Source organism: Rhinopithecus bieti, unplaced genomic scaffold (assembly GCF_001698545.2).
Source record: "Rhinopithecus bieti isolate Rb0 unplaced genomic scaffold, ASM169854v2 scaffold_32047, whole genome shotgun sequence".
NCBI classification, from domain to species: domain Eukaryota; kingdom Metazoa; phylum Chordata; class Mammalia; order Primates; family Cercopithecidae; genus Rhinopithecus; species Rhinopithecus bieti.
Window position 1 is genome coordinate 345,232 of NW_016814042.1, and position 11,679 is coordinate 356,910.

Below are 11,679 nucleotides of genomic sequence, written 5' to 3' on the forward strand. Positions count from 1 at the left end.
GAGAGAGAGAGAGAGAGAGAGAGACCTACTCTCCAGAGACAGACAGAGAGAGACCTGAAATATGGTAAATTTACTCAGTACCTGAAAATATTTAAAAAGAAAACAAAAACAAAGCTGGAAGGAAAGAGAAGGTAATTCAAATAGAAGGGAAAGGGAACAGATCACACCAAGCTGAGGTCTTGGGAGAGGAGATCTGGCTGAGCCCTATTACTTAATTTAAAATACCTTAGGGGAGGGCACCCAAGTGGATAAGGGGCTCCTGTGAATCATTTGCTTGACTCCAGCGGGTTACCTTTGCCTTTGTAAAGGGTGGGGATGGGAGCGCTCTCCTCTCTCCTTCCCCTGTGTTGCTGTGGGACCTTCTGGGAAAGGAGGTGCGGGGCTCCAGGAAGCCGGTGCCCAGGGAGTGCTGTGCTGAGTCCAGGAGCCTGGCCACGGCAGGGGTGGACAGATCGTGGCAGAGGAGCCAGGGCGTCCCTTCCTCCAGATTTAGCTAAAGGAAACGTGGAGCATCCCATCGCCCATCCTCCCCACTCTCCAATTCCGCTCCATAGGCCCTTCCAGACTACTGGCCTCTACCCCTTTAAGCGCCGCCACTCCTCCCCCAAGAGCGGTGGCACCGAGGGAGTAGGGGTGGGGGGAGGCTGAGCGCTCTGGCTGGGACAGCTAGGGAAGATGGCCCAGGCTGGGGAAGTCGCTCTCACGCCTCGCTGCCCCCTCCCCTGAGCCAGGTGATTTGGGAGACCCCCTCCTTCCTTCTTTCCCTCCCGCCCCACGCGCGACCCGAGGATGGCTCCGTGGCCTCATGGGAACAGTTCTCTAGTCCCTTGGCCGGACGTCCCCACCCTGGCGCCCAATACCGCCAACACCAGTGGGCTGCCAGGGGTGCCATGGGCGGCGGCCCTGGCCGGGGCGCTGCTGGCGCTGGCGGTGCTGGCCACCGTGGGAGGCAATCTGCTGGTCATCGTGGCCATCACCCGGACGCCGAGGCTCCAGACCATGACCAACGTGTTCGTGACTTCGCTGGCCGCAGCCGACCTGGTGATGGGACTCCTGGTGGTGCCGCCGGCGGCCACATTGGTGCTGACTGGCCACTGGCCGTTGGGCGCCACTGGCTGCGAGCTGTGGACCTCGGTGGACGTACTGTGTGTGACCGCCAGCATCGAAACCCTGTGCGCCCTGGCCGTGGACCGCTACCTGGCTGTGACCAACCCGCTGCGTTACGGCGCACTGGTCACCAAGCGCCGCGCCAGGGCAGCCGTGGTCCTCGTGTGGGTCGTGTCGGCCGCGGTGTCGTTTGCGCCCATCATGAGCCAGTGGTGGCGCGTAGGGGCCGACGCCGAGGCGCAGCGCTGCCACTCCAACCCTCGCTGCTGTGCCTTCGCCTCCAACATGCCCTATGTGCTGCTGTCCTCCTCCGTCTCCTTCTACCTTCCTCTTCTCGTGATGCTCTTCGTCTACGCGCGGGTTTTCGTGGTGGCTACGCGCCAGCTGCGCTTGCTGCGCGGGGAGCTCGGCCGCTTTCCGCCGGAGGAGTCTCCGCCCGCGCTGTCGCGCTCTCTGGCCCCGGCCCCGGCTGGGACGTGCGCTCCGCCTGAAGGGGTGCCCGCCTGCTGCCGCTGGCCCGCGCGCCTCCTGCCTCTCCGGGAACACCGGGCCCTGTGCACCTTGGGTCTCATCATGGGCACCTTCACTCTCTGCTGGTTGCCCTTCTTTCTGGCCAACGTGCTGCGCGCCCTCGGGGGCCCCTCTCTCGTCCCGGGCCCGGCTTTCCTTGCCCTGAACTGGCTAGGTTATGCCAATTCTGCCTTCAACCCGCTCATCTACTGCCGCAGCCCGGACTTTCGCAGCGCCTTCCGCCGTCTTCTGTGCCACTGCGGCGGTCGCCTGCCTAGGGAGCCCCGCGCCGCCGCCCTCACGGCCTCATCCCCTCCGGCGCCCCTGAGGCCCGGACCAGCCCCGCGCAGCCCAGGCTTTGCCAACGGCTCGACGGGTAGGTAACCGGGGCAGAGGGACCGGAGGCTCAGGGTCGGGAAGCATGCGATGTCTCCGTGGGTCAACTTTTTGAGTGTAGAGTTTACTAGGAGAAGGTGGGAGCTGGGATGGCTTTGCTTGGAGAGAAGAGGGAACGAGGAGTAGCGAACCAAAATGGGACCCGTTGTCCTTTTCTTTCCGGATCCCGTCACTAGGGTAGAAGCAAAGGAGGGCGAGCAGGCGGTCGTTCCTCACCCAAGGACCCGAGGTGCGCCACCGGAAAGCGTCCCGAGGACTCTCGCCCTGCCTGGTCGGCTCTAGGGATTTTTTTTTTTTTTTAATAGAGACAGGGTCTCGAGTCTCTGTCGCCCACGCTGGAATGCAGTGGCGCGATCTCAGCTCACTGGGCTCCTGGGCTCAAGCGATCCTCCCATCTCAGCCTACTGAGTAGCTGGGACTACAGGCGAGCCCAACTAATCCCAGCTATTTTTAAAATTTTTTGTAGAGAGGGGGTTTTGCTATGTTGCCCAGGCTTGTCTTGAACTTCTGGCCTCAAAAGATCCTTCTGTCTCAGCCTTCCAAAGCGTTAGGATTACAGGCCTGAGCCAGGGTGCCGGGTGGGCTCTAGTTTTGGTTTTCCAGCTTAGTTCTTTGCCCCACTCCCCCGATTTCTTGCCATCACTAGACCTGGCTTGGACTTGAAGGCAGGGCTAATGCCACCCCCTTCCCCCAAGCCCTCGGCTTCAGTTCTGGGTTTTCTCAAAGGTTTGATGGCTGTGGAGGTGAGAATCCACTTCCGGTATGAAGGAAAGCTGTGAGTGAGGAGCCTGTGAGTGCAGATGTGTGCCCTCCCGCTCCCTGGGCTGGGTTGGAGTAGGGGTGGGGTAGGTCGTGTGTGGCTGGGTGGTGCCCTGGCGTTTTTGTGTAATTAAATATGTGTTCCAGGGTCCCTGATCTCTGGCATTCCCCTCAGTGCACCTGTTCCTCCCTTCACCCCAGGGTCTATTATCTCCCCCCCTTTTTTTTTTCCAGGGCTTCTTGGGAAGTTTCTTAGGCCTGAAGGACAAGAAGCAACACTCCGTTGATCAGAACCTGTGGAAAGCCTCTGGCCTCTGTTCAGAATGAGTCCTGTGGGATTCCCGGGCTGTGACACTCTACCCTCCAGAACCTGAGGACTGGGCTATGCGACCCAAGGGGGATCCTTACTAAGTAGATTTTCACCATCCTCTCGCTCTTTCTGAGAGATGTTTTCTAAATCCCAACCTTGAACTTCACTCCTCACTCAGTGGTAGTGCCCAGCTGCCCTGGAGCAGCTGGCTGGCTTTGGTAGGGGCACCCATCACCTGGCTTGCTTGTGCAGTCAGTGAGTGCTTAGGGCAAAGAGAGCACCCCCGGTTCCATTCCTTCTGCCACCCAAACCCTGATGAGACCTTAGCATTCTCCAGGCTCTGTGGCCCAGGCAGAGAGCAGCAGGGTAGAAAAGACCAAGATTTGGGGTTTTGTCTCTGATTCCCTTTTTACGGCTCTGAAGCACTGGCCTCTCTCACTTTAGCCATGGAGTGGCTCTGATCTACCTCACAGCAGTGTCAGAAGGACTTCTTCAGGGTTTTGGGAGCTCCAGGGTTCATAAGAAGGTGAACCATTAGAACAGATTCTTTTCCTTTTGCAATCAGATTAATAAATATCACTGAATGCAGTTCATCCTTGGCCCCCTTTCTCTCCATTTGTTTTCTTTTCATAATCCACTTACTCCCTTCCCTTCCCCTCTGCACTGGCTTTTGACAGAGGCAGTAAATTAGGCCTAATCCTTGCCCTTTTCTTCCTAATCTTCATCAAACAAAAAATGAAAAGTCCGTCTGGACAAAGGGGAGCAAGCTTGAGCCTTTGATATCTTGCTCCCCCACCCTTCCTGAAACTCTTGAAATCCAGTTGCCATTGAGTAGCAAAGCCGTGCTCCCCACAGGACTTGGACAGAGCGCTCACAGGGGGATGGGCTGGCTGTGGTCAGGTTCAGGGCAGGGGGCATTTGTCCCCTCCATGCTATAAGCCAGTGGTGGATTCATAAGGTCCTGTGGTCATCAGGAACCAGTTTTGTTCAGTGCCTTACGTGGGGTGTGTGTGTGTGTGTGTGTGTGTGTGTGTGTGTGTGTGTGTGTGTCTGGAGGCATAAAGCAATGCTTATTTGGTCAAATGTCTTGTGTTATAAATATATTCTGATGTTTCCCAGCCTTTCCACAACCTCTACCTTCCCAATTCCCTTCCTCAGCTACAAATATCTGTATTATCCTCTTAAAGTAAAACTGGAGTTACAAATTTGAGCCTGTTGATACATTTTTCTCTTATTTCCATTTTTATGAATCCTATCAGGCAGGTTTCCTATGTAAAGAAAATTTCTATGGAAATCATTAGATCATTTTGTGAGTTTCTATTTAAACTCCGTGAGCCAAGACCATTGTCCAGGCTGATTTATGGGATACCCGGGAAATCACAGATGTTTTGCGTGCTTGTGATGTAGTGCGCAATGCGTTGTCTTGGTTCAGGGGCCCCAGAGTTATAAAATTCCATCTGCCCCAAGGAGGAACTCAGTGGATTTCCACATATGGGTGTTCCCTGTGAATTGGACCTGGTCTGTGCTGCTCTCTTTTCTCCGGGAGCCCAGGTTTTATTTCTCAGGATGTTTTCATACCAAAGATGACTTTCTCCTTTTCAACCAGGGCGGGGTGAAATATCTGGTGTCTGAGGTGTGCAGGATTTCTTGGCAAAGACTCAACTTTGTGGCTCTTAGTGGAGGAAGAAGTCTTGCTTGACAAATAAGAGGCCTTCCTCTCCCCATCTCTGGATATTCTCCAAACATCGCTGGATAAAGTTGGCCAGTCAGTGCTAGGCAGGGGAGAAGGATGATTTTGGAGGAGGGGCCCCTGGTGTGTAGACTTGTCTTTGAACATTGTCCAGAGGCTCATACTGCTTGAGTCTTGCTGGACATACCCGTGCGCCAGCTGTCACACTCCTTTGCAGTGTTTAGACTTGTGCTGGGGCTATGGATTCCATCTGCAGATTGTCAGATAGAATCTGACAATCTGGTCATTTCTCCAGCAACTTGTGGCCAGGCGTCAAGTGGAGGGAGATTTACATCCTTGGATGGGAGCAGGCTGCTTTTGCTAGCATGAGGCCTGAGCACTTGAACTGTAGAAGACAAACAGCCATCCTCCGAACCCAGAGATGTGATGACTTCCAGGCCCATGAGAACAACAGAGCCCCTAGAGCCGCTGGCCTCCCCAGAGTCTGTTAGCTGGAGCTGGGCGTGGGACAGAAATGACACGGAAGAGAGGGCTGAGTTGGAGGAGAGGGAATGAAGAGTGGGCTTTTTCAGAGCTGACCTACCCTCTGCATCAAGTGGAACTGAGGGGGAACAGGCAGAATTTGGGTACAGGAGGATGTGGCGGGCTGACTTTCCCAGACTTTCTTCTGGGAAATGGAGGTAGGTGCAGGCTATGGTACTCATGGGGAGTCTCTGGGCCGTAGTCCCATGCTGGCTGCATCCTCAACCCCAGGAGAGTAGGAGCAGCTCCTCTCCTCCGTGTGTTTCCATTGCACCCTACATGGTCCTGGGAGCACAGGGGAAGGCGTGGAAATAGCACTTCTTACTGTTTCCATCCTAAAACAGTCTAGATCCAGGTCTTTTGAAGGCCTCTTGGCAAAGGTATGTCTACACAGTGTCTGTGTTTGCATGTCTGTCCAGAATGGGGAAGTGGGGGCCTGCCATGGCAAGCACTGCTAATGCTCTCCCTCACGCGACAAGCCTGAGTATAGTCTGCCTCTGGCCAGTGAGAAGCAGCTGAAGCATAACATGCAATTCGGTTTAATTTGAGGCCGAGGTTGGCGGATCACCTGAGGTCAGGAGTTCGAGACCAGCCTGGCCAACATGGCAAAACCCCGTCTCTACTAAAAATACAAAAGTTAGCCAGGCATGGTGATAGGCGCCTGTAATCCCACCTACTCGGGAGACTGAGGCAGGGAGAATGCTTGAACCTGGGAGGCAGAGGTTGCAGTGAACCGAGATCGCACCACTGTACTCCAGCATGGGCAACAGAGTGAGACTCCATCTCAAAAGAAAAAAAAAAAAAAAAAAAAATGACAAGGAAAAAGAGAACTTCATAGAAATCAAATAACTTCCTTGTATTGACTCTCACCCCATCTACCAGACTCCAAAGTCCATTTTCTCTTCTCTACACGCACTGCTTGAAGCAGTTATGTGACACTGAACGAGTCACTTAGCCTTTCTGTTTCTTTGCCTGTGAATCGACTGGAGATTACATGATCACTCTACTCAGCTCATGCAGGCTGCTTTTGAAGACCCAGTAAGACACTGTGTGTGAAAGTGGTTTGGAAACTGAAAATGCTCCTCCGGTGTAAAGTGGTAGAATCAAAATCTGGAGCTTGGATGAGTTCCAATCTATTACAGCAGGGATCCCCAACCCCCTGGCCACAGACTACTACTGATCTGTAGCTTGTTAGGAACTGGCCACACAGCAGAAGGTGAGTGGAGGGCAAGTAAGCATTACCACCTGAGTTCTGCCTCCTGTCAGATCTGTGGCTGCATTAGATTCCCACAGGAGCGTGAACCTTAAAGTGAACTGCACATGCGAGGAATCTAGGTTGCATGCTCCTTCTAATAATCTAATGCCTGATAATCTGAGGTGGAACAGTTTTATCCCAAAACCATCTCCTTCTCCCCTGTCTGTGGAAAAATTGCCTTCCACCAAACCGGTCCCTTGTGCCAAAAAGGTTGGGGATCATTGTCTTATAGTGTCTTGCTCTGTCGCCCAGGCTAGAGTTCAGGGGCACAATCATGGCTCATTGCAGCCTCAGCCTCCTACTCAAGTGATCCTCTCATCTCAGCCTCCCAAGTGGCCAGGACTACAGGCTTACACCACTATGCCCAGCTAATTAAATTTTATTTTTTGTGGAGACTGGGTATTTCTATGTTGCCCAAGCTGGTCTTGAACTCCTGGGCTCAAGAGATCCTCCTGCCTCAGCCTCCCAAAGTGCTAGGATTATGAGCATGAGTCACTGGTCCTGGCCCTGGTTTTGCTCCTTGTATAGTCCTGTTTCTATTGACAGCCTGGGTCTTGGACCCACTTGTCTTTCGTCTTTGTGGACATGCCCTGCCTGGTCTTTCTTCTGCAAGTTTGTACTCACCTCAGACTGACTCCTTTGGTTTTCTGTCCTGGTCTCTCTACATGTCCACCTCTGGCTCTGTTTCCATGTTCAGACCCTGGTCTGGCCCGATATTTAGCTCCTGGTCTGGATCACCCCATCATTGCCAATGCAACATTTACAATGAGAACAATTTTAAGAATGGGTAGGCTAGGTGCAGTGGCTCACGCCTGTAATCCCAGCACTTTGGGAGGCCGAGGCAGGTGGATCACCTGAGGTCAGGAGTTCAAAACCAGCCCTGCCAAAATGGTGAAACCCCATCTCTACTAAAAATACAAAAGTTAGCGGGGCGTGGTGGTGGGCACCTGTAATCACAGCTGCTTGGGAGGCTGAGGCAGGAGAATCACTTGAACCTGGGGAGGCAGTAAGCAGAGATTGCACCACTGCACTCTCAAAAAAAAAAAAAAAAAAGAATGAGAAGATTTAGAACAGAAGGTACCTCTGGATCTCAGGACATTATGGTCTGTTGTATAGGGGGTTCATGAGAATGGGGCCCTAAGGAACCAGAAAGAGGAGAGAAGGTGGCATATACTTTGCTAGGGCTGCCATAACAAATGATTGCAAACTGGGTGGCTTAACACAAGAGCAATTGATTTTCTCATGGTGCTGGAGACTAACAGTCCAAAATCAAGGTGTCAGCAGGGCTGTGCTCCCTATGAGGCGGGAGGGGAGGATGCCTCCTTGCTTCTTCTCATATCCTGGTGTTTGCTGACAATCCTTAGGATTGTTTGGCTGGAGCTGTATCACTCTAACTTCTCCCCCGTCTTCACAGGGCCTTCCCCTGTCTGTCTGTGCCCACATTTCTCTCCTCCTATAAGGACATCAGCCATTGGATCAGGGCTCAACCTAATCCAACATGACCTCATTTGAACTTGGTTACATGTGCAAAGACCCCATTTCCAAATAGGGTCACATTCACACATTCTGGGTGTTAAGACTTCAACATACTTTCAAGCAGACATAATTCAAACCCTAACAGAGGGTATGAGGGGGAAGGGGGAGACACAATTGCTCCAGACCTTTCCAAGCTTATCTTATTCCTGCTGCTTCAAACCCCATTTCTTTTCTTTCTTTCTTTTTTTTTTTTTTTCGAAATGGATTCTCACTCTGTCACCCAGGCGGGAGTGCAGTGGCATGATTTTGGCTCACTGCAACCTCCAACTCCTGGGTTCAAGCAATTCTCCTGCCTCAGCCTCCCGAGTAGCTGGGACTACAGGTGCATGCCACCATGCCCAGCTAATTTTTGTATTTTTAGTAGAGATGGGGTTTCACCATGTTGGCCGGGCTGGTCTTGAGCTCCTGACCTCAGGCGATCTCCTGCCTTGGCCTCCCAAAGTGCTGGGATTACAGGCTTGAGCCACTGTGTCTGGCCCAAACCCACATTTCTAAGGCTCTGTTTCATCCTGTCACCAGCCAGGAGGGTGGCAGGGGTGCTCCCATTCCTGGATTTCCATTGCTGGGGCTTTCCTCCCATCTCCCTGGGCCCTGATTGAAGGGATTGTTTATCAAGTAAGACCTTGCGTTTGCTGTCCCCTGGAGTAGAAGTTGCTGTCCACTCTTTATTCTTCCCATCTTCCTTGAGTAGTAGAAAATTTAAGTTTTAGCTGGAAACATGGCCTCCTAGCTAAAAACACTTGGCAGCATTTGCAGGGTGTGGTGGCACTCACCCGTAGTCCCATCTACTGAGGAGGCTGAGGCAGGAGAATCGCTTGTACCTGGGAGGTGGAGGTTGCAGTGAGCTGAGATCGTGTCACTGCACTCTAGCCTGGGTGACAGAGTGAGACTCTGTCTCAGAAAAAAAAAAAAAAGGAAAACACTTGGCAGCCTCACTTGCAGATACGCGTGGCCACGTGACTAAGTGCTACCAGCAGAAGTGTGCAGCACTGGCTGGAATGCCAGTATGACGGTGAGAACTGAAGTAGCCACCTATGGTCACAAGACAGCAATCATGTGTCTTGGATGTCAGAAGAACCAGATGGAAGGAGCCTGGGTCTCTGGCAGTGTGGAGCCACCATTTCGGCCCCGGACTGCTTATGTTTAAGACATTTAAATGAAGGAGAAATAAACTTCCGGTCAGGCACGGTGGCTCATAGATCCCATGCCCATTTTCGAGGCCTTATATCCAGTTCCACAAACCAAACCATACAGGGCTGGGTACAGTGACTCACACTTGTAATCCCAGGGCTTTGGGAGGCTGAGGTAGGAGGATTGCTTGAGTCCAAGAGTTTGAGATCAACCTGGGCAGCACAGGGAGACCCCATGTCTACAAAAAATTTTTAAAAACTTATCCAGGTATTGGTGGCATGTGCCTGTAGTCCCAGTTACTCAGGAGGCTGAAGTGGGAGGATGGCTTGAGCCCAGGAGGCTGCAGTGAACTATGATTGCACTACTGCACTTTAGCCTGGGCAACAGAGCAAGACCTTGCCTCTAAAAACACAGATGCACATACACAGAAACTAGAATAAGCTTGTATCTCGTATAAGCCACAGTTACTTTAGCCATTTTTCTTTTCTTTTTTTAACAGTAGCTGACCTGAACAAATACATCAGCCAAGGAGTGGGAAGGAAGGTTATACCCTTTTTAGGGTGTATAGGTTACACCTTTGGGGAGAGGCGTGGACGTCTTCCTGGGTTCTGCAATGAATATAGCTTAGGTTAATCTAGCCATAAAGCGGCCTTGCTCTGGTACCTCGTAGGGTACCTCTGATCTGTGAGAACTGACATCTCTCTAGAGTCTGAGTTCTTGTTGCACCTGAGACCACCAAGTCCATCTCCTTGACATTGATTCTTATGGGGATAATTATCAATAAGTATATTAGCTTCCTGAGACTGCCAAAACAAATTACTACAACCTTGGTGGATTAAAACGACAGAAATGTATTCCCTCACAGTTCTGGAGGCCAGAAGTTTGAAATGAAGGTTTTGGCAGAGCTAGTTCCTCCTTCCTCCTGGAGGTTCCTAGGGGAAAATCTGCTCCATGCCCCCTGGTGGCTCCTAGCTTCTGGTGGCCCTGGCAGTTCTTGGCATTCCTGGGTTTATAGACATGTCACTCCAGTCGCCACCTCTGTCTTCAATTTGTGTGGCTTTCCCGGTGTCGCTATGTGTCTTCTCCTTTCTGTCTCTCTCTCTCTCTCTCTTTTTTTTTTTTTGGTGACAGAGTCTTGCTCTGTTGCCCAGGCTGGAATGCAGTGGTGCAATCTTGGCTCACCACAACCTCCACCTCTCAGGTTCAAGAGACTCTCATGTCTCAGCCTCCCCAGTAGCTGGGATTACAGGCGCATGCCACCACACCTGGCTAATTTCTGTATTTTTACTAGAGATGGACTTTTACTTTGCCCAGGCTGTCTCAAACTCCTGACCTCAGGTGATCTGCCCCCCTCAGCCTCCCAAAGTTTGTTTTGTTTTGTTTTGAGATGGGGTCTCACTTTGTCACCCAGGCTGGAGTGCAGTGGTACAATCGTAGCTTACTGCAGCTGCAACCTCCACGCTCAAGCAATCCTCCTACTTCAGCCTCCTGAGTAGCTGTGACTATATGCCCATGCCATCACACCTGGCTAATCTTTTTATTTTTATAGACAGAGAGTCTCGCTATGTTGCCCAGGCTGGATTTGAGCTCCTGACTCCAAGCAATCCTCTTGCCTCAGCCTCTCAAAGTGCTGGTATTATAGGTGTGAGCCATGGTGCCCAGCCCTTTCTGTCTCCTATAAAGACACCTCTCATTGGATTTGGGGCCCGTCCTAGTCCAGTATGATCTCATCTCAAGATCCTCACCTTAATTACATCTTCAAAGACCTTTCTTTCATATAAAGTTACATTCTGAGGTTCCAGGTGAACAAACCTCACCCACTACAGTGAGAGACACTTGTGAGCCCTTTAACTAGGAGTTCTGTTTCCATAAGTTTAGCATCCACTCCAATCACTGCCACCCCACCAGGGAAAGGCTGTTTTCTCCAGAAGCTCTTGGACTCTGTGATAAGCACAATTCTGAGATGACCCCCAGTGACCTCTAATGACCGTGGGTGGGGCCCATAACTTGCTTCCAACCAGTAGAATATGGCAAAGGTGATGGGATGCTACTCTTGGACTATGACACATGGCAGAAAGGAAGGGTTTTTTCTTTTTTCTTTTTTTTTTTTTTTTTGAGATGGAGTCTTGCTCTGTCACCCAGGCTGGAGTGCAGTGGTGCGATCTCAGCTCACTGCAAGCTCCACTTCCTGGATTCACGCCATTCTCCCCGCCTCAGCCTCCTAGTCGCCCAGGCTGGAGTGCAGTGGTGCGATCTCAGCTCACTGCAAGCTCCACCTCCTGGATTCATGCCATTCTCCCCACCTCAGCCTCCTGAGTAGCTGGGACTACAGGTGCCCACCACCATGCCTGGATAATTTTTTTGTATTTTTAGTAGAGATGGGGTTTCACCATGTTGGCCAGGATGGTCTCAATCTCCTGACCTCGTGATCCACCCGCCTTGGCCTCCCAAAGTGTTGGGATT

At 51.9% G+C, this 11,679-nt stretch overlaps 1 protein-coding gene across 1 annotated transcript; it reads left to right on the top strand.

Annotated features, from left to right (window-relative positions):
- Nucleotides 1-568: 568 nt before the first annotated feature.
- Nucleotides 569-3,674, top strand: ADRB3 (adrenoceptor beta 3). The gene is given in 3 exon segments (XM_017849350.1): nucleotides 569-1,912; nucleotides 1,915-1,993; nucleotides 3,007-3,674. Coding segments are annotated over 3 exon segments (1,224 nt in total). The 5' UTR covers nucleotides 569-789; the 3' UTR covers nucleotides 3,029-3,674.
- The last annotated feature ends 8,005 nt before the right edge of the window (nucleotides 3,675-11,679 follow it).